Source organism: Terrapene carolina, unplaced genomic scaffold, assembly GCF_002925995.2.
Source record: "Terrapene carolina triunguis isolate 2854851 unplaced genomic scaffold, T_m_triunguis-2.0 Scaffold58, whole genome shotgun sequence".
Classification (NCBI taxonomy): Eukaryota; Metazoa; Chordata; order Testudines; family Emydidae; genus Terrapene; species Terrapene triunguis.
The window spans coordinates 74,488,480-74,513,962 of NW_020664409.1; the positions used below are offsets into that span (position 1 = coordinate 74,488,480).

Genomic DNA, 25,483 nt, shown 5'->3' on the forward strand with positions numbered 1-25,483 from the left:
GAGAAGTTGCGTGCTGAAACGCGGGCTGAAGAGGAGAGGTGGCGTCAACTTGTAATCAGAAAGCAAGAGTCGATGCTCCGGCTGCTGGAGCATCAAAGTGATATGCTCCTGCGTATGGTTGAGCTGCAGGAAAGGCAGCAGGAGCAGAGACCGCCGCTACAGCCCCTCTGTAACCAGCAGCCATCCTCCCCAAGTCCCATTGCCTCCTCACCCAGACGCCCAAGAACACGGTGGGGGGGCCTTCGGCCACCCACTCACTCCACCCTAGATGATTTCCATAGCAATAAGTTTTAAAGTTTTAAATTGGAGTGTGTCCTTTTCCTTCCCTCCTCCCCCACCCATCCCGGGCTACCTTTCCAATTATCCCCCTAGTTGTGTGCTGAATTAATAAAGAATGCATGAATGTGAAGCAACAATGACTTTATTGCCTCTGCAAGTGGTGCTCGAAGGGGGGAGGGTAGTGGGGGAGGGTGGGGTGGTTGGTTTGCAGGGAAGTAGAGTTAACAGGGTGGTGGGGGAGGGGCAGAGGGTTCATCAAGGAGCAACAAACAGAAGTTTCACTCCGTAGCCTGGCCAGTCACAAAACTGGTTTTCAACGCTTCTCTGATGCGCACCGCGCCCTGCTGTGCTCCTCTAACCGCCCTGGTGTCTGGCTGCGCGTAATCAGCGGCCAGGCGATTTGCCTCAACCTCCCACCCCGCCATAAATGTCTCCCCCTTACTTTCACATATATTGTGGAGCGCACAGCAAGTAGCAATAACAATGGGGAGATTCTTTTCGTTAAGGTCTGAGCGAGTCAGTAAGCTGCGCCAGCGCGCTTTTAAACGGCCAAATGCACATTCCACCACCATTCGGCACTTGCTCAGCCTGTAGTTGAACAGGTCCTGACTGCTGTCCAGGCTGCCTGTGTATGGCTTCATGAGCCATGGCATTAAGGGGTAGGCTGGGTCCCCAAGGATCACGATAGGCATTTCAACATCCCCAACTGTTATTTTCTGGTCTGGGAAGAAAGTCCCTTCCTCCAGCTTTCGAAACAGAAGAGACTGCCTGAAGACGCGAGCATCATGTACTCTTCCCGGCCAGCCCACGTTGATGTCGGTGAAACGTCCCTTGTGATCCACCAGGGCTTGCAGCAGCATTGAAAAGTACCCCTTGCGGTTTATGTAGTCGGTGGCTTGGTGCGCCGGTGCCAAGATAGGGATATGGGTTCCGTCTATCGCCCCACCACAGTTTGGGAATCCCATTGCAGCAAAGCCATCCACTATGGTCTGCACGTTTCCCAGAGTCACTACCCTTGATATCACCAGGTCTCTCATTGCCCTGGCAACTTGGATCACAGCAGCCCCCACAGTAGATTTGCCCACTCCAAATTGATTCCCGACTGACCGGTAGCTGTCTGGCGTTGCAAGCTTCCACAGGGCTATCGCCACTCGCTTCTCCACTGTGAGGGCTGCTCTCATCCTGGTATTCTGGCGCTTCAGGGCAGGGGAAAGCAAGTCACAAAGTTCCATGAAAGTGCCCTTACGCATGCGAAAGTTTCGCAGCCACTGGGCATCGTCCCAGACCTGCAACACGATGCGGTCCCACCACTCTGTGCTTGTTTCCCGGGCCCAGAATCGGCGGTCCACGGCATGAACCTGCCCCAGTAACACCAAGATTTCCACATTGCTGGGGCCTGTGCCTTGTGAGAGGTCCATGTCAATTTCCTCATCACTATCGTCGCCGCGCTGCAATCGCCTCCTCCTCAGCTGGTCCTGGTTTGGCTTTGGCATGTCCAGGAGGCTCTGCATGTTTTCCAGGACAATGCGCGTGGTGTTCATAGTGCTCAGAATTGCCGCGGTGATCTGAGCGGGCTCCATGATCCCAGTGCTGGCTATGGCGTCTGGTCTGAAAAAAGGCGCGAAAGTAGTATCTGACGGACCAGGGGAAGAAGGGAGGGAGGGAGAGAGGGAGGGAGGGGCGAGTGACACCGCGTACAGGTACAGGGAATTAAAATCAAGAAAGGTGGCTTTGCATCAGGGAGAAACACAAACAACTGTCACACAGAATGCCCCCCCCCCAAAGATTGAACTCAAAAGCCTGGGTTTAGCAGGAGGGAGGGGGGAAGCAAATGAATGGAGAATAAATCTATTTTTTACATCTTAAGACGACGGCGCAGCATGACTGATAGCCCTTGGCATTTTCTGGGTGCTTGGCAGCAAATACTGGGCGCTTGGCAGTAAGCCTTCAGGTCTATTGCACGATCTGATGCCCACTGCAGTATGACAACGATGGATACCAGTCGTAATATACTATCTTCTGCCCAAAAGGCAAGGGGTTGCTGCTGTATAGCAATGTTGCCCCATCCTGCGAATAATACATCTGATAACCATCATCATCAAGGCAAGGGGGCTGGTGCAATGCAGCCCCACGGCTGCCAGCCCCATGTCTGCCAGCACCCAGATAGCCCTCGGCCTCTTCTGGGTGCTTAGCAGACAATATTGGGCACTTGGCAGAAAATAGCATACTACGACTGATAACCATCATTGTCTGCCCGGGTGCCCATGATCGACAGCCACTGCAGTACGATGACGACGGTTACCAGTTGTAATATACCATCTTCTACCAAAAGGCAAGGGGCTGGTGCAATGCAGCCCTACGGCTGCCAGCCCCACAGCTGCCAGCACCCAGATCGCCAATGAAGGCTACCAGTCATGCTGCACCGTCTACCGCCAAAAGGCAGTAAGCTGCTGCTGCTGTTTAGCAATGCAGTCCCACGTTTGCCGGCACCCGGAAGAGATATGGTGACGGTGAGCTGAGCTGAGCGGGCTCAATGCTTGGCGTGGTATGTTGTCTGCACAGGTAACCCAGGTAAAAAGGCGCGAATCTATTGTCTGCCGTTGCTGTGACGGCGGGGGAGGGGCCTGACGCAATGTACCCAGAACCCCTCGCGGCACTGCTTTGCATCATCCGGGCATTGCGATCTCAACCCATAATTCCAATGGGCGCCGGAGGCTCCGGGAACTGTGGGATAGGTACCATAGTGCAATGCGCCGGAAGTCGACGCTAGCCTCGGTACTGTGGACGCGGTCCGCCGACTTCATGCACTTAGAGCATTTTAGGTGGGGACACACACAATCGGCTGCATACAACCGGTTTCTATAAAACCGGCTTCTATAAATCCGACCTAATTCTGTAGTGTAGACATAGCCTTAAAAGAAAACTGTACCAATTTAGCTCAGAGCAGCAATCAAAGTTCACAAGGGAAGGAACACCTTTTGCCATATACAACCAGTGAACTGTGTTTTGAAACTAGTTTCATATTAACAATGCTATTTCTGAAACTAATATTAGCAGGAAACACTTTTAAACATTAATATTTTCTTGAGATTAAAGCATATTACAGCAGACTCTTCTATTGGGCTTCTACCCTGCTGGTGTCAAAAACTACGGGCCCGATCCTGCAATCTTTTATTCAAGCACGTTTCCAAATGAATGCAAATTTGCCTGAATAAAATCTGTCGAGTAGGTCCTGTGATCAGGTAGAAATGCCTCCTTCCATGAAAAGAACCTTGTTTGCAAATACATTTCATGGTTTCTACAAGGTGAGAAGTTCTTTCAACTCTTGTGCATATAGATTTAAGTTTTCTTTGAAAGGAATCATATCAAATGCACAGTGGGCTACTGCTGTTGTCTGAACACCATGTCATAATAAGAGATTGGAATTCTTCTCTTATTGAAACAGTTACTCAGTGAATAGCTCTTCATTATCTAAGAGATAACCAGGAAAAAAATTTAATAAATATTTTACCCATTGCATCAAAAATAAATATCATTTATAAAACATCCAGTACTTATGCTTCTCATCATAATACAGTGTATAGAAATGTGTCCAATACAGATGATATTTACAAACGTTCGTCTGAATCTTTCAATTTAATGCATTCTTCCAGTTACATTAAAGTTATATAAAATCATAATGTAGCTTCTCTCATAATTATACCATCGATGTATATTAAAGGTCAAACTAAAGCTTTTATGAGAATACAGAAGGGTTTCAAGTAGGAAGAATGGCTTTGAATATTATATTTTTAAGTGGTGTTTATTGGAACTTAACACTACATCATTTTAGAATTGCAGCCAATGTTTGAGAGGAATTTGTTATTACTTAGCCAAATAATAGAACATATAAAAGCAAGCTGACTTTTTGAAAAAAAAAGTTTAATAATACAGTAATAGTTGTAGTATCGTCCAGTAAAAGTGTACTGTAAAAATGTTCTGAATATTAATTTACCTCAAATAATTTTAGAGTTGTAAATACTTGTATTATAGTGAGGTAGACAGTAAAAAAAAATCTCCATTATTAACACAGAATTTAAATCTTGTAATAATATTTTAAGGAAATGATATCTTTAAGGAAGAATGAAATATCTGATTAATGCTTAACTCTGTACAACTCAAATATAAACTTTAAAAAATATTAGAAATTATAACATTTCGAGTGCATATAATGTTTTGTACATTTAAAAAAGAAATGCATGTTGTTCACCTCCATTTTGCACTTTTCAGTCTGTTTAAATAAACAAATATTTACAGCTTTAATATGAACAACAGTGCATCCAAAGCAAAATGTGCATTTTAAATTATTGCTCCTGGTCGAGTCTTTTTATTATTATTATTAGCATTTTATATTATTAATTAATTATTATTATTACTCTCATCTTTTTTCACCAGTTTGAAGCTTTGTGAAACCAGATAAGCTAACAGCACTAGAATTCCGTGGGGGAAGTCTAAACCTATAAACATACAAATTAAAAATAAACACAAAAAGGTTTAGGCATGCTGAGAAGTGCACTTTCCTTAGGTAAAGCCATGTTTCAGACTAAAGGTGGGAAGGAAACAAAAATCTTTATAAATGCTTTTTCCAGCACCATATTTCCATATAATACTGTTGCAGGTTGATAGAGCTACCTATGGAATTTGTTAATTGAATAGTTACATGCTTTTTTCTTGAAATTTAAAGGAGCTTCCATTCCAAATCACTCCTATTTGTGTTTTCTGTAACACTTTGCTCTTTTCACAGTTTTTCATTACTAAGTCTTAAAATATAACCTAACTGGTAATTACAATCTGGAACAATGTTTTTTTTGGGGGGAGGGGGCCGTAGGCTATTTCTGGCTGGTAATTTTGCAGGAATGTGAAAGAGAGAGGGCAGAAACGAAATAACCCTTCTTAGGGAAACTTCAGAGGCAGGAGTCATTCTGCTCTCTGGCTTTGATTGTCTTTATACTTGGTAAATTGCCTTTACACTTAAAGCAGGTATAGATCATCAGATAATTCTAAGGGGAAAGTCCTTGGAACCAAAACTTTATTGGGTCCTTTTTTTTCTTTTGCCTCCTCTGCTTGCTAGTCCCATTACTCTCCGCATGCCAACCCATGAAAAGAGTCGTGCCTGTTGCTTTCCCTTAATCTTAAATGGGCTCAGTTTGAACAGGTGCCTGTCGCTGCATCTTGTATACACTGGGGAGAAACATCGATGGAGAAGGCGCAGCAAAATAATCCTTCTCTCTCCAGACTTGACTCCCACAACCTGATCTGGAGAGCGCTGGTTTCCATCAGATCTGAAGAAAGCTTTTGCAAAAGTGTCCCCCTCTTTCCCTCCCACTCCCACTTTCCTGCTTCCACTTCCACCCAGTTCTTTGAAGGAAGGGGTGGCCTTGAGTCTCCTTGTGTGCAAAGCAGGATCTGGAAGGTGGGCTACTCAGTGCCAGCTTTCTCCTGAAAACTGAGCAGCCCCAGCTTGTTGGGTGAGGGGTCCATGGGGCTGGCTGGGTCAGGCACGGAGCAGGCAGTTAAAGCCCACGTTCTCCTCTGTAATGTGGAGCTTCGCCACATTGGTTGGTTGGTGGCTGGTTTTAACGCTGGTTTCCAATGTGTCGAGAGCAGGGATACAGGGGAGATGGATACACAAACTATTCCTCACCCATTCAAGCCTATCAAGTATGCAGGTCACGCCAGCCAATGCACACGCGCCGCAGATCCTTGACTGTTTTGCAGGAGCACCCAACATGTGAGAATTCCCCTCCCGTCCCATAGGTGAAGTTTCCGGGACCTCAGACTCGACCAGCCCTCTCCTGTCCTTTGAGTTCATTTATAGCTCCAAACCACCTCGATCTCCCCCGGGGAGACCGGCAAAGCAGCCTGCTACCTGCAACCGCAGGACTCGACCACCATGTCTTCGTACTGCTTGTACACCACGTTGTTGCCCGCATCTATGTAGAGGATGCTGATGGGGGTCAGTTTGGTGGGCACGCAGCAGCTGGGAGGCGTGGAGCTGGGGTCCATGGAGTTCATGAGGGTCTGGATGATGGCGTGGTTGGTGGGCTCCAGGTGGGATCGCAGCGGAAAGTCGCACACCCCTTCGCAGTGGTAGGCTTCGTACTCCAGCGGGGCGATAATCCAGTCGTCCCAGCCCAGCTCCTTAAAGTTCACGTGCAGGGGCTTTTTGCTGCACCTGAGCCGGGACTTCTTGCCATGCCTCTTGCCATGGCGGCTGGCGAAGGCGGTCCGCCTCTTCCGCCGCGTCTTGAACTGCTGCTGGGTCTCCTGCGGCACGCGCTGCAGCGAGCCCCGCTCCTCCCGCGGCGAGCCCCGCTCCTCCCGCAGCTCGGCGAACAGGTTCTTCCGCGGGGACCTGGTGAACACCACCAGCAGGGCCTTCTCCTGCTGCGCCCGGCCCCTCCTGCCGAAGCCCAGGCTCCTGAGGTCCGGCAGCGGCTGCTGCCCCCGGCCCCCCGGGGCCCGCAGCTCCAGGCACAGCTGCTTCCAGGGCTGCTGCTGCTGCAGCCCCTGCCACACGTCAAACACTTCCCAGCCGGCCGGGGGAGCCTCGCGCGGGTCCAGAGTCCGGGCGTCCAGGAGCCGGGGGGAGAGGCAGGGGAAGAGCTGCATGGAGGACAGGCCCGGCGAGGGCTGGGAGAGGCGATGGCCGGGGGCTTTGCGAAAGAGCCGCAGCTCCGCTCCCACCAGCTCTTCTTTGTCTGAGAGAGTCGATACATCAAACAAATACTTCTGTCTCCTGAGCGGGGCGGGCGAGAGATCGTCTGCAAGATAACACATAATTACAGTCAGTTTCACTCCGGGGGATCTTCCCGCGGCCGACGGGAGACAGGGCAGGGAGCCTGGGCTCACCCCTCCAGCGGCCCTGCCTGCCCCAAACCGCCCCCCGCGCCCCCGGCCCGGAGAGCCAGGCGCCCTCTCCCAGGGAAGCAGCGGGACGGGAGAGGACTCGTGTCGGCGACTCTCCGCGGGGCTTCTCCTTCCATGGCTGGGGAGGGGGGAGGCAGGGTCGCTGCGGGGTTAGATGTGTCACTGGCCTAACGTGTTTCCCTTGTGCTCACTGGGTGTCTCTAAAAGGGAGCCCGTGTTGTAGTGGCAGGATCAGCACACAGCGAGAATCGCCTCGCTCCGCGTCCAGACTGGCTGCAGAGACAGGGCGTGTTCTGACAGCCTGCGCTCCACGTCCATTTCCTCACCCCGTCGGCTCTGCTGTCCTCTGCGGCTAGAGTCCGGAGGGGGAGGGGAGAGGAGGGGGGCTATTTTATTCCGCTCCGAGAGAGAAACCTGGACTTCTTTTTTGACACATTTGTGTACGAAGTACAGCACGAAAAGCAAACCAGATTCCCCCGAGCTGCTTTCCAATAAAATGTTTACAACCCAGCAAATACAAAAATTCCCAAAGCCCCTGGGTCTCCCCAGAAGCTAGTAAAGTTTGTGTATATTTCAATAGTAAAAGTGTCATTGGAGCCAGCGTTCAGCAGCCCCTCGCAGCATTTCCAAGCTCAGCTTGCGCCAGAGGTAGAAATGGAGACTAAAGAAATATACAATCCCTGTTATTTGTTGATTTCAGAGGTCATTGCTATTTCTAATCAGTATGTTTCCCAACCTAAGGTCCAGCTGAAAATTCTGGAAGGGGGGAGCCTGTTGAGGGAACAGCCGGATGATTTATGGAAGCCAAGACCTCCAGACTTGCCAAATCGATGTACAAATCAATACGGATTGGCATACAGGAACTCAAAAGTCACTCTCCATTGGCTGCTTTTTTTCCAAAAATGCAGACAATAGGTACTGTGTGAAATTCAGTTGGAATCGCGCTGCATAACCGGGACACAGCGCCCAGGCAATATTCCTCGAGAGATCGCGGTTCTTTCGTAACAGAGCCTTCCTAGCAACCGTGCGCAGAATCATTTCCTATCAAATCCATAGGAAGAGTTTAGGGACCCGGTCGAAGCCCGCCTGGGTGGCTGTAGTGAACTACACTTTTACCGGGTTCCCATCCCTCTAGAAAATGTTTCTGAGGCGCTTTCCACCTTTATTCAGGGCACGGTTACGTTTCCCCAGCGGGGGGGGGGGGAGGCAAAAATCTGTTTTCTTTCCTTGGAAATGTGTATGTGAGTCATTGGTAAACATAGATCGGTCCTGGAAATCAATTGTACATTTCCGTGTGTGAGGAAGATAAAAAATAATTAAGACATCAGTGAAAGGGTTAATTAGTTTAAAATAAAATAGGTGTAATGATTTACCAAAGTAGTTGACAAAATGATTGTATGAAGATGGATTACTCCTGGGTAAAGCACTTGGGATTCTATCCTGCTGCCACTGAGATCAGTGGCAAATCTCCCCTTGAGTTCAATGGAAATCGGACCAGTTGCCTTTTAAAAGTGAAATTACATTGCTGATTAATTTCAAGCGGGTAGCCAGAGGTATTCATAAAGAAGAGCACCAGCGAATTTGGAATGAGGCCTATAATACTTCCAAGTACTCACATTAGACTCCTGTAACCCAGTTTCAACCGAGGAAGGAATATTCCTTTTCCATAATGAAGATTAACCAGAACTAATTAATTCAAACTTCAATTGTCTCTTCTGAAGAGCAACAGCAACTCAGGGATAACTAGACAACCCTGCCTGAGATACAAACCTACTTCAGTGAGAATTACACATTTATTAACAACCATAGAGCCTACAAAAAACAAGGTGACAACGACAGCTGTTAAAACAATCTGTTTAAAATAAAAGTGAAATATAGCAAGTGCTGCCTACCTTCATTATAATGACTTTAAAGTGCTGTTGGGGCCGCTCCATTGAGGGGAGTGAGCAGGATTTGGCCTATCACTGCAATTTGTACACGTGTTTTATCAGCCCTACAGCTGGAATAAGGTAAAATGTGTTGTGTTCGCCTAGCTTGTTCTTCAGAAACAAGTTCGGAATGGGGCCATAGTACTTTATGGTTTCCTTTGTCTTTCTATTGTTTTCCACACTCGGCCTTCTCTACACACCCCTTCCCCCCGCCCCCATGCCTAATACACCCAAATCTCCTCTGTTGACTTCAGCAGGGGAGTGGGGGGGTTCTGAGTGCACAAGGACTGCAGGATGGGGTGAATGATTCAAGAAAGTGAAGCTCTCAGACAAGACTCACCCTGCCAGGACTGTGTCAGTTTCACGAGTTTTTCCTCCACTTCATGTGCTGGGCATGGGTCTGCGATGCGGGGTAAGTTTCAGGAAAAGATGTACAGTCCAACAGCAAGAATGTGGATGATTCAAACAATGTCCTGCTTACTTCGTCACATTTCACTTTCGCGATCCAGAGCGCTAAATTCATGCTGCAGCCAGAACCAGGGCTACATTGCACTGAAAAAATCTAAAAACGTAGTTGATCCTTCTAGTAAGTAGCTGTCTAGAACCTAAGGCGCGCACAGCAAGTTCAGCGGCAGGGGCCGCCTTATTCCTTCATTAGTCTATTTGGGAATGGGTCTGTAAACCAACATTCAGATGGGGAAGGGGGTGGGAGGGTGATCTGAGCTATGGACATTTGAATAACTCTCTCCTCCTAGGGGGCCAGGTTAAACGCAGCGTTGGCCGCTGACCCTGCGCTCTGTACGCTGCCAGGAGCTGAACAGTGTCTGAAGCAGGACTAGGAAAGTAGGAGCTCCATTTATTCGCCCGTGGGCGCTCCCGTAGTGGTGCCAGGTCTGCTGGGATCAGAGGGGCTGCAGACCTTATCCCCCATACCTGTCTGGCCCAGGCCAACACCTTCCCAACCCCTACTTAGGAGGCAACCAACCCCCTTCCTCTTCTGCCCCTGGTCTTCGGGGCCAGGGGAAAGCTGGGTCTCTCTAGTTCTGCTTGAGGGGCGGGGGTCTTGTGTTTGATCTCAAAGAAGATGCGCGTCCACTTTTTCTCTTCTGGGGAATTGCAGCTGCAGGTCAGGAGCCCGGCCCGGTGGGACCTTTGGGCCTAGGTGCCTAGATCTGTTTGGTTCCAGATTCCTCGACCCTGGGGTCCCCATAGTCCTGAGATCCCAGGTTTACCAGTTCTCGGAGTCCCTTCAGATCCCCGAAATCTTGTGCCTAGCTCCCCCCTTTCTGCTCACAGCTTGCCAGCACGTGCTCCACCCCAGCAGGCTGGTGGCATGCCGAGAACCCGGACCTGAAATAGAGGTATTCTCCCCTCCTCCGCCTTTCCCGGGACCTGTTACCCAGCGGAGATCTAACGGAGGGTGTAGTGCTCCCCCATCACACAGCTAGAAGCCGGGAGAAGGGAAAACGCACGGACAGTCACCTGCTTCATAGAACTAACCCCTTTCTATGGGACTTTAGCTTTCAGCTGAGGGGGTGTGGGGCTGCAGGCACATTTTTCAACTGAGCTCCCCCCAAAGAGAGTTGTGTGAATCGCCTGAGAGAGGTTTGAAAGGGGGGAGGGGGCCAAAGTCTCCATTTTCCCACGTGAGGACAAGTGAAAGCAAAGTGTTTCTGATTTTGATCAGTAGGGCTGGACATTTAGTGGCTCCGGAATGTCGCGTGGAGATTTATGCCATCAAGGGGCAAATGTCAAGTGTATTGTTAAATGGCAGTTATATGCACTAAGCAGTAGTGGGGAGGAACATGCGAGATCCCATGTGAGTTTCCAGGGTTGAAAACGGCAACTTGAAGGTTGTAAATTGTCTCCTGTTCTTTTTGTGTTTATTCCGTGGTTATCTTCAGCATTGTCCTGCGGTTAACGAGATAATTAAACTCTTCCAGCCATGGGTAGGACGATCTGGGATGTGTGGGTTTCAAACAAGAACACATCTTTTGCTCCTCTAAATATATCTGAGTCCGAACTGGCTTCATGTCACATTGGACAGGCACGTCAGAAAGGGAGAGGAAATGTACCAGGTGGGTAAGAAGATTTCAAAGGACAGCCACATCTCGGCACTACTTGTGTTCCAGAAATTGTTCAGACAAAAATCTTTCATCAATTGATAAAATTGCCAGGTCTCATTATTCCATCAAAGGGGCCAGGGCACCGGTTATTTCAAATAAGCAGCTTTGAATCCGATCAGATAAACGTTGTTTGCTCACTCTTGTAACCTAATAATTACAGATGAAGACATAATCCTAAACCATATTGGCTTGCTCCCAGTGCAAACAGTCAAGAGGGTGGGAAAAGCAGAGGAACGAGGGAAGAGTGGGGGGGAAGCTATAAAAATTCTAGAAATCTGAGGAAGATGGATCCTTTTTTAGAATCTTTAAGTCAATTTGTTTTCCGTTTTACCGTGCAAAGAGCACAGTAACCGTGAAAACCCCTCTTGCTCTCGCTCACCCTTTTGGTAGGCTCTTACGGTGCTTATTTATTTTCCTTGAAATCAAAGAAGTGGGTTGGGTGAAATCTGTGTCGTCAAACAACACATTCAATATCTGCCCCCTCTCAGATTATTGTTAACACATTTCCAGAGCTCAACAAATATTCTGTGTTTCTAAAGCGCACAACTGGCTGTTGGAAACACTAAATTATAGAAAATTCCATACGGAAGTCAGCCTCCAGGTACCTTTGTATTTGGAATTTAAATGTACATACACGTTATTGTTATATTATTATTATTTCGAATGTCCTTTGTTAGATTTCTAGAAGCTAAAATATTTGGGGGTGGAGGAAGACAGATCTATCTGGAATTTAAGCATGTGGCACTGGTGGGGAAAAGAAACAGCCAGATGTAGATCCTGCCCTTTCAAATGTGTCCCGGGAAACGAATATGCTCATCGTGTTTTGTCTTGCAGAATTTTGCCTATGCCACCTTCATGTCACGGCTTTAATAGAAGAGTCTATGGGAGAAATGCAAACTGAGCTGGAGCTGGAAGCGTTCCCCCCAGGAGCCCTCGTGTTATGTACATTTCCTTCTCTTTGTGGTTATGGTGGTTTTACCATCTCTAGGGTTAAATTAATTATTTGCATGGGATGTTTCCTTTAACTCCCTGTATTGAACGACTCCTGCTTCCCAGCTTCACTTTCTAGCAGGCAGACCTGAACTCCGAGGAAAGGCTGGGATTAATGAAGGCTACACAAAGTTTCCCTTTTCATGGCAGATCAGGTACTGGGCTCCCAGCCAATTCATTAGGGCTCAAATCTTAACTTTACATCACTGCAAATTATACCAAAACCACATTCAAGAAGAATTCTCTTTCCCCATTCTCTTTCAAGCCATATTTAAACTCAAAGCAAAAGCACATTTGCAGTTTAAAGACCATTTAAAGACTCTCGTTCAACAATAATCTGAAAGTTAAAACATATATCCTCAGTAATCATGACAGGCTGTGTACACATTGTCTGCATAGTAACAACACTGACAGGTAGTTCTTTCTAAGCATGATGTGGGCTATAGAATAAAGAGGCTGGCTCTCCATGTGTGGCATTTCTCCAGTTTGAATTCCACATCTCTGAGAGCCTTGCACTGGCTTTTTATTACACTGTGTGATTAGATTTAAACGTTTCATTCGCTCACTCTCAGGTAACTGGGAAAGCCCACACCTTCCTAGAATCTGTTCCTAATCCTGCCAACAACTGAACAAACTCAGGGTGATTTTTAGTGCATATTTTACACTCGAAATACCCATAGCTGGCGTGGATTTATTTTCTTGAGCATTTTATTTACTGAATCTATGCCTGCAAATACTAAATCTTACATTTTAGCCGTCTCCCTCTGCTATGGCAGTTCTGTTGGTTTGTCGCCAGCCTCTTCCTTGCTCGCTCTCTCGTTCTCTCTCTAATCCCATGAACAAAACTCCAACAAAGTGACAAAACAGACAAGTGTACTCTCGCCACAAGTCTAGTTATAGTCCTGTCAAACTGGACTGGATAATACAGTCCTTATGCAAGAAAATCCAAAGCGAGTTTCGCATGGGTTTTAGCGCCCTTTTACATAATACATTTAACAAAGTTAAAATCGCCCTCCCTGCTTTGTAGAAAAGTAGGATGCATGCTAAAGCGAAACGGCTTCTCTCTCATAGCGAGTTAAGCGTGGTCCCTCCCTATGTTAGTTTGAATTATTTTCTTATCCTAAATATTAATTTAAATAACCCCCCAAATCCTAAAATATTCCTGTTCCAAAATTATTTGTTTTATAGCTCTTGGATTATTTCTGAAGCTAGAGATACAGAAGAGTAGACAAAGTTTCAGACGAGAAGTGTATGTGTGGTAAAGACCAGCATTCATTTCAGCAAATTCGGGGCTAACGTATCTGCCCATTCTTTAGCAGTTAGTAAAAAGTAAAATGTCCCCCTATAGTTTGGAGACCATCTTTAAGTCATGTGGACAGGGAACAATCGGAGTTCCCTATTGACGAGGCTGACTAGCTCCCAAACCTCTTGCTAGTTTGTTGCAAAACGCCACTGCAGGGCGTGCGAGGAAACAAGCGTTTCCACATCGCCTTTTCTCTCTCTTTTTTTAGGATTAAGAAGTAATGACGAAAGTAATGACGATGCGACAGATCGCCTGATTAACGTCCCCTTACAACCCCATTGCTGCGGCTACCCTTCTCTTAGTTCGCTAGTGACAAACGAATATGTTGCATTCCGAATCTACTTTGAGCGTGGCATGGGGAGACTTCATTCAGCTCGGAATTCTAAAGGGATCGTGTACGTGTAAACGGTCTAACTAGCAGGCAGGCGTGTGTGGCTGGTGAGATTTCGTTCTCGATCTCCCTGATCAGTTCATATTTTTCAGGGCAGGATCCTATGGCATTTTGCTGTGACCCTAGTTTTGCACAACATTATGGGGAAGGAGGCACGAAAAAGATGGGAGCTTTCTAAACAGCAATAACAATTCTGAAAACCAAGAGCTCGATCCTACAGTTTTTACCCAGGCAAATCTGTCCCGTAGGAAACAAGGGGAGGGCTTTTTTTGGTGGTGGTGGGGGGGGGGGTAAAGATTGTGGGATCGGGTCCAAAATAAGCATTCAGAATTACTTTAAATCAGTGGTTCTCAACTTTTGTACTGGTGACCCCTTTCACATGGAAAGCCTATGAGTGGGACCCCTCCTTATAAATTAAAAATACTTTTTATATATTTAACACCATTATAAATGCTGGAGACAAAGCGGAGTTTGGGGTGGAGGCTGACAGCTTGCGACCCCCCCATGTAAGAACCTTGTGACCCCCTGAGGGGTCCCCACCCCCGGTTTGAGAACCCCTGCTTTAAATATTTGGACTTCTTCACTTTCAGTTTGCATGGGCTGATTACTGCAGGCTGCATCGGGCTTTAAAGAGATTCTGTGTAGCATTTAAGATGTACCCGTGCCTTTTTATGAGGTAGCGACTGAGGTCAACAGAATGAGGTGGTAAACGGTTTTGTTTGTTGTCCCCTATGAAATGGATGGCTAATGGAGGATTTATAGATCCGAATGCAGGTTGGTTGTTTTGCTTTACCTAAATAAAAACTCCTATCTAGTATCAAGAATAGACGGAGTGATCTTTACGGATACAGCTGTATTATTGCTGCAAAAGATCGGTGTCTTATTTAAAAAGACTCAGAAAAACAAGGGAATGTTCTGTGGCAATTGGTTTGCGACTATTTTATAACTTTTCTGTGCCCTCCCACTTCTTCCCTCCCAGCTACCGTCCCAACAGCTCCCAGCTCAGTTCCCAGGATCGACCGAGGAAAAACCACATCAGCCAAAGAAAATGGAACAAGACGAATTTGTGGCTGCCCCCACTCCATCCACAGGAACAGAAAAGCCCCCCCCCCCCCCTTCTAGCCCCAAATCTAGTTCCTTTCTCTCGCTCGTGCCAATCGCAGGATCTCTTTCGAGACCTTTCCTTGTGGTTAACAAAGAGACAAGATGTCCCCCACCCCAGTGGTGGAGGGTACTGCAAGCACACACCGCCTTCCAACCTTCTACCACCGCCAGTCCCTCGACTCTTTCCAAGGCTCTTACCAGGGAAATAAAGCGCAGATTGGAACCTTCTGCAGGCTCCCTCACTTTGGCCGTCTGGTCTGCATTAGTGTTTTTATAAGGGGCTCAAACAAATCGAATACAAGGTCACCAAATAATTAACAGTTGTGAATTCCCTCCTTCCCCATTAAAATACTTCCCTGCTTATATTTCATTTTCCTTTTGCCAACGACAACATTGCCTGGGCAAAGGCTCTACACTGATCACACTGCATTGCAGCTTTAGGTCCGCCCAGAAACCCGCTGTTTTGCATAAACATGCTGCACAAAATGAATTTCAAGTGGGATTTACATTCCTTTTCTTCTGCCACATGAACAGCCGGGACATTTTCAGATTTTGCACGTGGACTTCCCTCCCACCCCCAATATAAAATGGAAACAACAACAAAAATTACAATCATATTCCTGTAAACTTCTTAATGAACTGTCTTGCAAGTGTAACACAAACTGGGGGAAACGAGACGGTCCGTATCACTTTCAAATCCAGCAATAATATTCAGATCTTACTGTGTTCGTTGCGTAAAAACTCCTCCAATGTAATAAGGATTCTCTCTTGTCTGGAACCGACCTAGAAACTCTGCATCCAAAAGGGAAATCTGACATTAACCTAAGGGCCAATTGCCTGCCCCCTACCCCCTCGTTATTGCTTGGAAAGAAGCTCTCCCTGACACTGCCTTTGTGTATGAACCATTCTGCATTTCTTCCTCTTTGCCAGTTTCCTTGTTGATTTCTCTCTTTCGCAGCTCCCTCATTCTTTTACTTTTCTCCTGCCTAGTGAGTCCTTGCAGTTCCTAATTGTCTGCTTTACTGTGGAGCTCCAATGCTGGGGGTCCTGAGGCCAGCGAGCACCATCTGCGTTTTAATGAGTTACTTCATGTGCCAACAGTAATTTTCCTACATTCAGCTAGGTCCTGTCTGATCTTGCGACCGTAACAAGCGGGGTGGGGTGGCAAAATGAGGCGGGGGGAAATCACAACCTATTCCTCACTTTCTGAATTATTTTTAACGCTTGAAAATAATACAATCTAGTGCGGCTTCTTCCCCTATCAAACTGCCCCGAAAGCGATCTCATTAGTTTAGGAAAAAGAAGCAAGCAACGCGAGGAGGAATAATATTTGAATATTTGATTTAACCGCTCTACCCTTCTTAACTCGTTACTGAGAAGATACTGGTGCACTATTTTGGGTGTGCAATGGACAGATCAGAAGCTATGTTCTTTGGCTGCAATTCCATGCATTAACCCAAGGACAATTTAAAAAAAAAAGAGTAATTGCAGATCATCCAATAAGGAAGTCTCTTACTCCTGTTAACTCTTCTTGAAATTCTCCTCCCAGAGAACAGGTTTGGGAACCGATTTTCTTTATGTGGCCAAAGGATTCTTTACACTCCGCCCCAATTGTTATCCTTATGAACCCCTGCAATTAACAAGGTCATGTGGGCAGACAAGGTATGGCTACCACTGTCTCCTCCAGAATTCCTAGTTAGGTAAATAGCAGCCTATCTAATTGGGTCAATTGGGGGGCTATATTGTCTGCAAATGAATTGACAGAAACTTTACTGAGCAGGAACTGTTCAGCAGCAGTACAACTCCAGCTCGGCAATTAACTGGGCGAGGAGCCCACAGGGAGGTGGGCAGTAAAAAAGCTACCACTTCAGAGGAACGGAAGTTCTCTTGAAGTTTTTGGTGATGTGCCATTGGCTGGTCCACTTCATTATGGGAGACTAGACAATATTTGATATGTTATGACATGAACACTCAATTAGATCACTGAGTTGAAATACTCCAATCAGCGGCTTGATGCTAAGCAACCCATAGAAGGTCCAGCACAAGGTCACAGCCTGTGACACATCAAATCAAAATCAATGGGGGAAAGTGAGGCTTTTCCTTCATCAAATCAGGACTTCTGTTCGCAAATCACTTCCCCACAGAGTAGAATCCTCCATGCAGCAAGATGAGCTAAATTTGTTAAATTAACTGTCTTTCCTCCGGTGATCAAGAATAAGATGATCTTGAAAGTGGTGTTTTTATGCCGCTTGCACTGCTTTTCCTCTGCAAACAAGTTGGCAGTAAACCGAGTGGGGTAATTGTTATGGCGGGGAAAGAAATCTTAATTTCAGAAAGTAACTTTTAAAAATATACACAACCGGGAAACGAAACTATTTCTCTGTTTCTGTATTCCTAGAAATCCTATCCGTGACCTGCGGGTGTTTCTGACACACACACAGAGGGAGTAGTTACAAAACAAGCAAGCAACAAAAACCACTACGCCTTTACTGGCGTGTTTTACTTCGCGTCTAAAATCGTTCAAAGCTCATCCCGGGCATCCTATTCCTCAAAGCGATTTCAGAGTGAGCAAATGACTTCGGACGAGCGACGCTTTTAAAATTAACTCTACAGGGGCCAAACATAACGGGCTATAAAGGGAAAATGTAGAGTTTGAAAACACATTTGCCGTTACCCCTCCTCAAACTTTTCTTCCTTGACCATATGAAAACAAACTGGCTCAAACATTACCGCCTACTGTCCCAGGACCTCTTGGCTGTCTGGACCCCTGGCTCAAGAGTGGCGTGTGAAGAAAGGCGCTTGGACTCGGAAGAACAGTTCAGGTACGAGATAAAGGATGTCCCTCCGCAGATCAGACAAGAAGAGCTTTGGAGGCAAACAAGTCTCAGCTGCTTTTTTGGTTTTGATTGAAGCTGGGGATTAAAGAATCAGCTCATATAACTACAAAGGAGCCACGTGGCTTTTCAAAGCTGAGCTTTGTACGAAAAATCATCAACTATAGTAAGTTAAATTGCTTTTCAGGGCTCTCAACAGCTAATGAACCCGCTGACCCAGCTGAAATAGCAGCCTGCTCGTCCTATAGGTTCAGAGCTGCAGACAGGTTGTAGTGAGCAGGTTGGGGGTGAGGGGTGGGGAGAGAGACTCCTAAACAGATAGGGGGGAAGGGAAATAATTTACAACCCTCCTTAAGAACCAGTTAATTTTTCTGTCACTAATAGCTCACAAGCCAAGGTAACCAAATGTTTTTACACTCTCTGTCCTAGTCCCAAAGGATCCTCAACTTCACCGTGCCCAGTATAAAGACTGGCAAAGAATCAGTGGAAGAGGCAGTAAAACAACCTTTAAATGCGAAAAGGGCTGAAGATCTGGGATGGATCTTTGCCCCGGTACACAGGTAATGGTCGGGGCGGGGGGGGGGGGAGAGGGAAGCGGAGAAGAGGGTGCGATAAGTGATCAAGAACACGGCGGTCTCAGTCTGCCCGTATGGATCGCTAAGGTTCTATCGGCATTTGTCACGTTAACCTGGTGCGGTGGACGAGGCTTACAACACGGGGGGAGAATGGCTGATGTCAGTGCAAAACAAAACACAAAGCAAAAGAGCGAGGAGGTGCAGATCCTGCACCCACTGAAATCCACGAGGAGGATGGGGGTTTCCCCCACGGGTTTTAATGGAAGCAGGATCAGGCCCAACGAAAAGCAAGAGCAAATCAAAGCACCTTTCAATCCTGAGCTGGCTCTCCGCTAAGAGTTTTGCGCCGATCAGCGAACGCTCTGCTATAAGACTTTCCTGGACTTAAAAGTGCAGCTTCCATGAACTAGCCGGCACTTCTTTAGAAGAGCCCAAGTACAAGCTGCTTCCTACTCTGAGTGATTTCAAACGGAGCTGGGCTTGTTGCAGGCAATCTTGATAAAAGCAACCCTGATAAATTAGAGCAGCTTTAGGCAATAAATGTTTGCTCTCAGTCGGTTTGAACTTTCTATTTGCCTTACAGTTGAAGAGATAAGAGTGATCCTTTCTTTGCAAGAAGGACATAAAAAGAAGAGCAGATTTTAAGATTGCGTTTACACTCAAGATCGCTTGCATCTTTTTAAAATATCCCTTGCGCATTCAGCGATCGTGCATGCCTCGCTCATGTAAACCCGTGGTCACTGCAATCCGGACGGAGTTGCTAATCATTTTGCTAATAAAAAAAAACAACAACCACTATTTAGTATAAGATCCACCTTCCCGATCTTTCACTCCTTTTTACAGAAAAATCCAAATCAAATATTCTCCAGAAATCGGCTGCAGAGAAACGCAGCCTGGCAAATAAATGATCTACAACGCGTGGCTGTATTAAGGAAGCTCTGAAGGGTTTACTTGGGAATGGGATTTGGGCTCAAGGCGCAGGCTCCCTTCTACACCCGGCGGCGGCAGTTTCGGGTGGGTAGAGGGATGCGGATCTTTGAACTTACCTCGTCCCCTGTCTACAAAACTAGTGATAGTATTGGCGGATTTCGATGACTGAAAAAAGCTGGCATTGATCCCCAGTTTCTCCGCTATGGAGTAGGTCCTGTACAGAGACAGCATGTACTCGTGGGGCTCCGCTCGCTGCTGCGCTTTGCCCCCCGGCTGCGCCTCCTGCGGCAGCCGCGGCTGGTGGCTGGCCAGGGCGGGGATGCCTCTGGGGGACCTGGCCACCTTCGCCTCTCGGCGGCTCCTCGGGCCCTTGGTGGAGGAGCCGATGGAAGCCAGCTGGAAACCGGGTAAATCCCACAGGAAGCTGATGAGGAACACGGCGGAGAGCAGGGCCCGGGCTGCGTTCATAGCGAGCGGCTCCCCGGAGCAGAGCGCACGGAAAGCCCCGGCCGGCGGCGGACTGAGCGAGGGCGGAGTGCAGCAGCGGCGGCGCCCAGAGCCCGAGCTCCAGCGGCCTTGGGTGCTGGGATGAGTGCGAGCAGGCAGAGCCGAGCTGGGACTGTACCAGCCCCGGGCTCGGCCCCGCCTCCCTCCGTCCCAGCGACACGCCCCTTGCAGCTAAGCCGGGGGAGCGCGGCCTGGCTGGGGGACACCCCTGTGGAGGGCGGGGCCTCTGCCCACCCGGGGGCGTGGCTGTGCGGGTGAGGAAGAGGCAATCCGGGGGCAGGCCCCGCCCCCCAGCAGCTGGGCAGTAGAGCGAAGGTGGCCAGATCCCCCAGAGGCACCCCGCCCGGGCCAGGGGTGGGGCACAGAGCTGGGCCTACGGAGATGCCCAGCCCGTGGCGCCCCCTCAGTGCGGGAAGGGCTGGGAGCAGCCACTGCTGTTAGCTTATGCCTTGTAACCAAATAAGGCTGGCTTCTCTGCTGGTCTGTTTGGGTTCTTGTGGGACGCCCATCACCCGGGTATCTGAGCCTGAGACCAGGGCAGTAGGAACTTCAGAGGGAAGAGTAAGCACATTCTGCTGAAGGGAGAGTGCAGCGGTCATACTGGAAACACCCCCCACACTGGTACTAGGGTTGCCTTCCCTCCAGGATTGTCCTGGAGTCTCCAGGAATTAATTAAAGATTATGTCATGTGATGAAACCTACAGGAATACGTCCAACCAAAATTGGCAACCCTAACTGGTACCCTGGCAGGCTGTGCCCCCACTAGCCAAGCTCCATCCCCCTGGGACAGCCAAATGAGACATCACTATGTGCAAATGTGCCATGATCATATGTACATTGCTGGGTCACCTAGACCTGAGCCCAGCTGGCAGAGGTTGAGTTACACAACTGAGTCCTACTGTGCTTGGCTTTTCTGGGTGAGGCTGGAATGGCCCCTTGGCCTCTGTTCCTTCTCACCTGCAAGATAGATGGGGGGGAGGAGATAAATGGTGTTACTCTCCCAAGTGCTGCCTACTTGTGCCAAAGTGAGCTGTCACCCAGAGTGCGCTGTACACACCCGTATAAGAAAATTGTACTTCTCCTTTGTTACATCCTTTGATCAGCAGTGAAGGAAGTAACAATTTTGGCATTTATATGGCAGTTCTCAGCTCTCCAGCTGTCGTTTCGGGTTGTGTGCAAACTCAGGCAAGTATAATGGTACAGTTGATTTCCATTTTCCATGTTATCTTTGCAGCCATAAGGGCTAAATAATTCTCTTTTTTAAATGAAAGCTGAGATTCTGGGGGGGGGGGGGAGAAGAGAGATACCAGCTTGTCCAGTAACCCTGAGCCAGCCCAGTCTGACTCCTGAAAGGCTGGGAGGGAAATTACAGAAACTTGTGCCTCCGGGTGATTTGTATTCTTCTAAACTGTAAGACCAACACTGAGGGCAACCCTGGGGCAGGCAGCTAGCACCAGGCCAGGGCGTGGTAGGGAGCACAGGCAGGCAGGCAGGAAACACTAGAGAAGGGGAAGGGGGCGCCAGGAGCAGGCAGGAAAGCCTGCTGGTGAGGCACAGATTCTGCACTCTGCTCTTGCCACACTGAGTTAAAGGAGAGAGCAGCAGCAGCAGAGGAGGATTCTTCCTGCCCTGTTCAGGGTCATTGGATAGGTTGTTACATACAGTGACTCACAGGACATCCCAGCACAGCTTCTTAACGCAGAAGAGCAACAAACCCACTTTACCCTATGCACCCACTGCCTCTCCCTCCCCCATTCCCTCTTGTTGCTTTCCCTGCCCCTCCCACTGAATTTGATGCTGCTCCCCTCCAGCTGCTCCTCAACTTTTCCATTACTCTTCCAGACACTCCTGTGGTACCCAGGCTCCCCTCCTCCTCCCATTTAGGGTGACCAGCTGTCCCAGTTTTATAGGGACAGTCCCAATATTCAGGGCTTTGTCTTATATAGGCACCTATTACTCCCCACCCCCATCCCAATGAGGAGAGCTGCTGTGGATGGAGGGCAGTATGTTGTCCAAAGGTGGTCCGTAGACCATCATTTAAAGGTAATCTGGCCCTTTCCACAGAGTGAATTTGACCCCCTACCCTATGATATCTATGCAAGCACATAAGCTTCTGCTCTTCTATGAGCCATGCACACAGTCTCTGACCCTTAGCCACAGCACAGTAACACTGACTGTCTAGTGTCTTAGCCTTTCCCCCCAGCTTCTCATTTTCCCATGCAGGATGTGGCAGCAGGTCAACACCAGATCCCTGCACAAGGGAGGGAATTCGTATCTGATCTCCTGGTGCTCCTGACATTACTCCAGGCACATCAGTGAGAGGAAGCAGACATAGCCACAGCAGCATGGACCAGAGGTGTGTCCTGTTTGTCCACGTTGGAGTTCAGCCTGGCCCACCAGCCTTTGGTGCACATTTGAGAGAGACATTCAAGGCCTGCTCCACAGCTGCTGCAAACTGACATGGTTCGAGGGAGTTCAGTGAAGTTTGGCAAGTTTACACCAGCTGAAGTATTGCCTCTGTGTTTTATTTGTTCATAAACCAAGCACAAACATAGTCTGTTGCCATTTGCCACATGCTGTCCCCTTGTGCCCTGCAGGTTTAGTAAACAGCTCCCATCCCTCGTTCTTGTTCTGTCTCCTCTTATTCCTGTCCTAAGTCCATTCTTTCATCAGCCTTCTGCTCTACTTTCCTAATTTAACTTCTTGGGCTAAATTCATTCCAGGAGTGACTTAAGTGACTTCCCTGGTATTCCACCAGGGATGGATTTGGCCCAGTGAATTTATTTCCCTGCTGCTGCCGCCTTCCTCACTCACCTGCTAGTGGCATCTGTGTGTGGGGTGACCAGAACCTCCAGAGCCAGTCACACAAAGAGGCAAAGGAGGGTGAGCACAGTCTGAGGACACAGGTGCAGGAATTAGGGGGGTGGGGAGGGAGGGAGTATCTTGTTGATAGTGTATGTGGGCGGGGCGGGGGGGAACTAATCACAAGTGAAGGAATCACCTCACAAAACCTAGTCCCCTCATTGCCTTCCTCTGCCACTCCCCACTTGTTGCTCCCCTGCCACTCTGCCCTGTGTTTCCCTTGCTACCATTTTTCCTCCACTTCTCTTGTTCTCAAGTGCTCCTCCCTTACAACAGTACCCCAGCTTCACAGCTCCCAGTCCCCACTACTGCTTTCTGCTCTGGTGCTGTACTGCCATTCCCTCAGCTTCACCTCTTCTACTGCTCCACCTCTCCACCTGCTGGCTTTCCCCACCCATCCCTCCTGCTATTTCCTTGACTCATCTTGCTACTTTGTCCTGCCTCTACTTTTGCCCTTCCTATCTTTGCTCCCCTCCTGACTCCTCCATCCCTCCCACTGCTCCTCCATTAGCCTTAGCACTACTTTCTGGTTCCTTTTGCCCCTTTGGTGCTCTCCCATTGTCCTTGCAGTTTCCCCTGTCCTTTTTGCTTCTCAGATGTGCTCGACAGCTCCCTCCTACTTCTCCGCTATCATCTCATCTCTGTCCCCAATGATGGTCCACGCTGCTTCTCTTTTCTCCCTCACACTGTGTCTCACTGACCCCACTTCCTTTCCATGGCACTGCTCCTTTTACTACTTCTTCACTTTGTTTCTCTATCACACTTCTCTGCCCCCTGTCTGCTTCCCACTGCCTCTCTTGCTGGCCTTCAGTCAGTCCCTCTATGGCTGTGTCACAAGTCACATCCAGCTTCTTTCCACAGTTCCTCTGCGACTCCCCAAGTGTCCATTCTGCTCCCATTTTTGTCTCTTGCCGCCTCTCTGGTTCTCACATTGCTTTCTGCTGTTTCCTCCACTGATTTCCTCCGTTCCCTGGGGTAGGAGGCTTAATACTAATGCAATGCTACAGGTCAGTAGTCTCAGGAGCAACCGCCATCATTTTGATTTTAGTTCTACCTGCTGCTTTTACAATAATATGCACTCTCTAAAATTGACCTGTCAGGTGGTTTTCCACCCTCATTTGTTTGTTATGGGCCTGATCCAAAGCCCACTGACATCAGTGGGCTTTGGATCAGTCCCTAGGCTAACGTGCATGTGTGTTGTTGATCTGTCTCCACTGTGTTGTATCCTAGCCTAGAGTTTGAGGAAGTGCATAAAAACAAATGCATGTTGTATACTACAAGAAATAGAAATAATAATAACCATTTAGAGGGCCCAGTCAGGATTAGGGCTCCAAGATGCTCTAAAGCCATATAGAAAGGCGCTGTCACAATCCAAAACAGCATACAATTTAATTGAAGCAACAATGAGTTAAGTTAATAATAGGACAAAAGGGGGCGGGAGGATGAGGCAGCGGTAATAAGATTATGTATTGCAGTCCAAGTGCCCCACTTGAATGTTTCCAGCCACATTAAAATATTCTATTTTAATTGCTGTTAAGGGAACAAAATGGAATCTGGTTAACAATCACTGATTATTATATTCTGCCTTTACTAGAACCCGATCCAAAACCCATTCAAGTCAATGGACGTCCATGAGGTTAATAGGTTTTGGATTAGGCCCTGTATGAAGCCACCCACCCCCACAGTTTTCAACAGCATCCACTGAAATGGAGTGCTTGAATTTTTGGTTGCCTCCCTGGAGATGCCCACAGCCTGATTAGGTGCTGACCACCCACAAATCAAATTAAAGTCAATGGCAGCTGTGGGTACTCTATGCCTCGGAAAGTTAAGTCCTAAGTGTCTTAAACTGGACACCCAAAAATGTGGCATCTAAAATGACTGAAAATTTAGACCTTACCGTTTGCACAACAGTTTCTCCATCAGTAAAATGGGGGTAGAAACAATCACCTCATAAGACTGTATGAGAATTAATTAATTAATATACATGAAGTACTTGAGATCCTTGGATTCAGAACTTTGCAACAAGAAAACCAGAGCAATTCTGGTCAGGTTTATTGCAAGGCTGTACTAAAAGGATTTTTCAATGATTTTCGTGCTTCATTTAAATTTCACATAATTACTATTTTGTTATGAGAAAAAAATTGAAATTTCACTAGCTTTTCCTTTAAAACGGGGTTGTTTCCCCCCTATACTGTAAAAGTGGCCCTTTGGTGGCAAAGACCTTTAAGATTTTGAAACTGAGTTCTGACAACTCTTTGCATCAAAACCCAACTTTCCACTATGTTATATGTTTCTTTTTATGTGCAATTGTCACTCTGGGAGAATTTCACAAAAAACAAAACTTGGTGACCAGAAAATGGCCTGGAACAAAACGTGAATATTTTTTCCATTACATTTTGTGGAAAGATATTTTGTCATAGCCCTAATGTGAGTTGTAGCAAGTGAGGGGGCTTGGAGGGCTATGTAGCCTAGTGGTTAGTGCGCCTGATTTCCAACCCCTTCTCTCCCTGTCAGGGGGCAGTAGCAGTGCCTGGTTCCTGGTCCCTACCCCAGTCCAAGGGTATTTGGGCCTCCCCACTTCATCCGGGGCCTTTGCCCTTAAGTGGGGCATGGTGGGGGACCCGGGCCATCCCTCTCCACCAGATCCCAGCCCAGGACCCTGAGGCATAGTTGTTCGCTTGGGTAGATGTACATGCAGAAGGTTTGACTGAGTTAGTGTGCTAAAACTAGCAGTGCAGCCATGGC

At 47.8% G+C, this 25,483-nt stretch overlaps 1 protein-coding gene across 1 annotated transcript; it reads right to left on the reverse strand.

Annotated features, from left to right (window-relative positions):
* Positions 1 to 5,884: 5,884 nt before the first annotated feature.
* GDF6 (growth differentiation factor 6) lies at positions 5,885 to 19,941 on the reverse strand. Its single transcript, XM_024204742.3, has 2 exons — positions 19,486 to 19,941; positions 5,885 to 7,082 (listed from the first exon to the last, which is right to left on the reverse strand). The coding sequence occupies exons 1-2, from the start codon at positions 19,835 to 19,837 to the stop codon at positions 6,184 to 6,186; spliced, it is 1,251 nt and encodes a 416-aa protein (XP_024060510.2). The 5' UTR covers positions 19,838 to 19,941; the 3' UTR covers positions 5,885 to 6,183.
* Between the last annotated feature and the right edge of the window lie 5,542 nt (positions 19,942 to 25,483).

What these genes read in the sequence shown, in the direction of transcription:
- GDF6 (XM_024204742.3), bottom strand. Translation starts at nt 19,837, where the DNA reads ATGAACGCAGCCCGGGCCCTGCTCTCCGCCGTGTTCCTCATCAGCTTC. An exon ending in TTTTGTAGACAGGGGACGAG is followed by an intron (nt 7,083 to 19,485) that starts GTAAGTTCAAAG and finishes GTTATCTTGCAG; the next exon opens with ACGATCTCTCGCCCGCCCCG.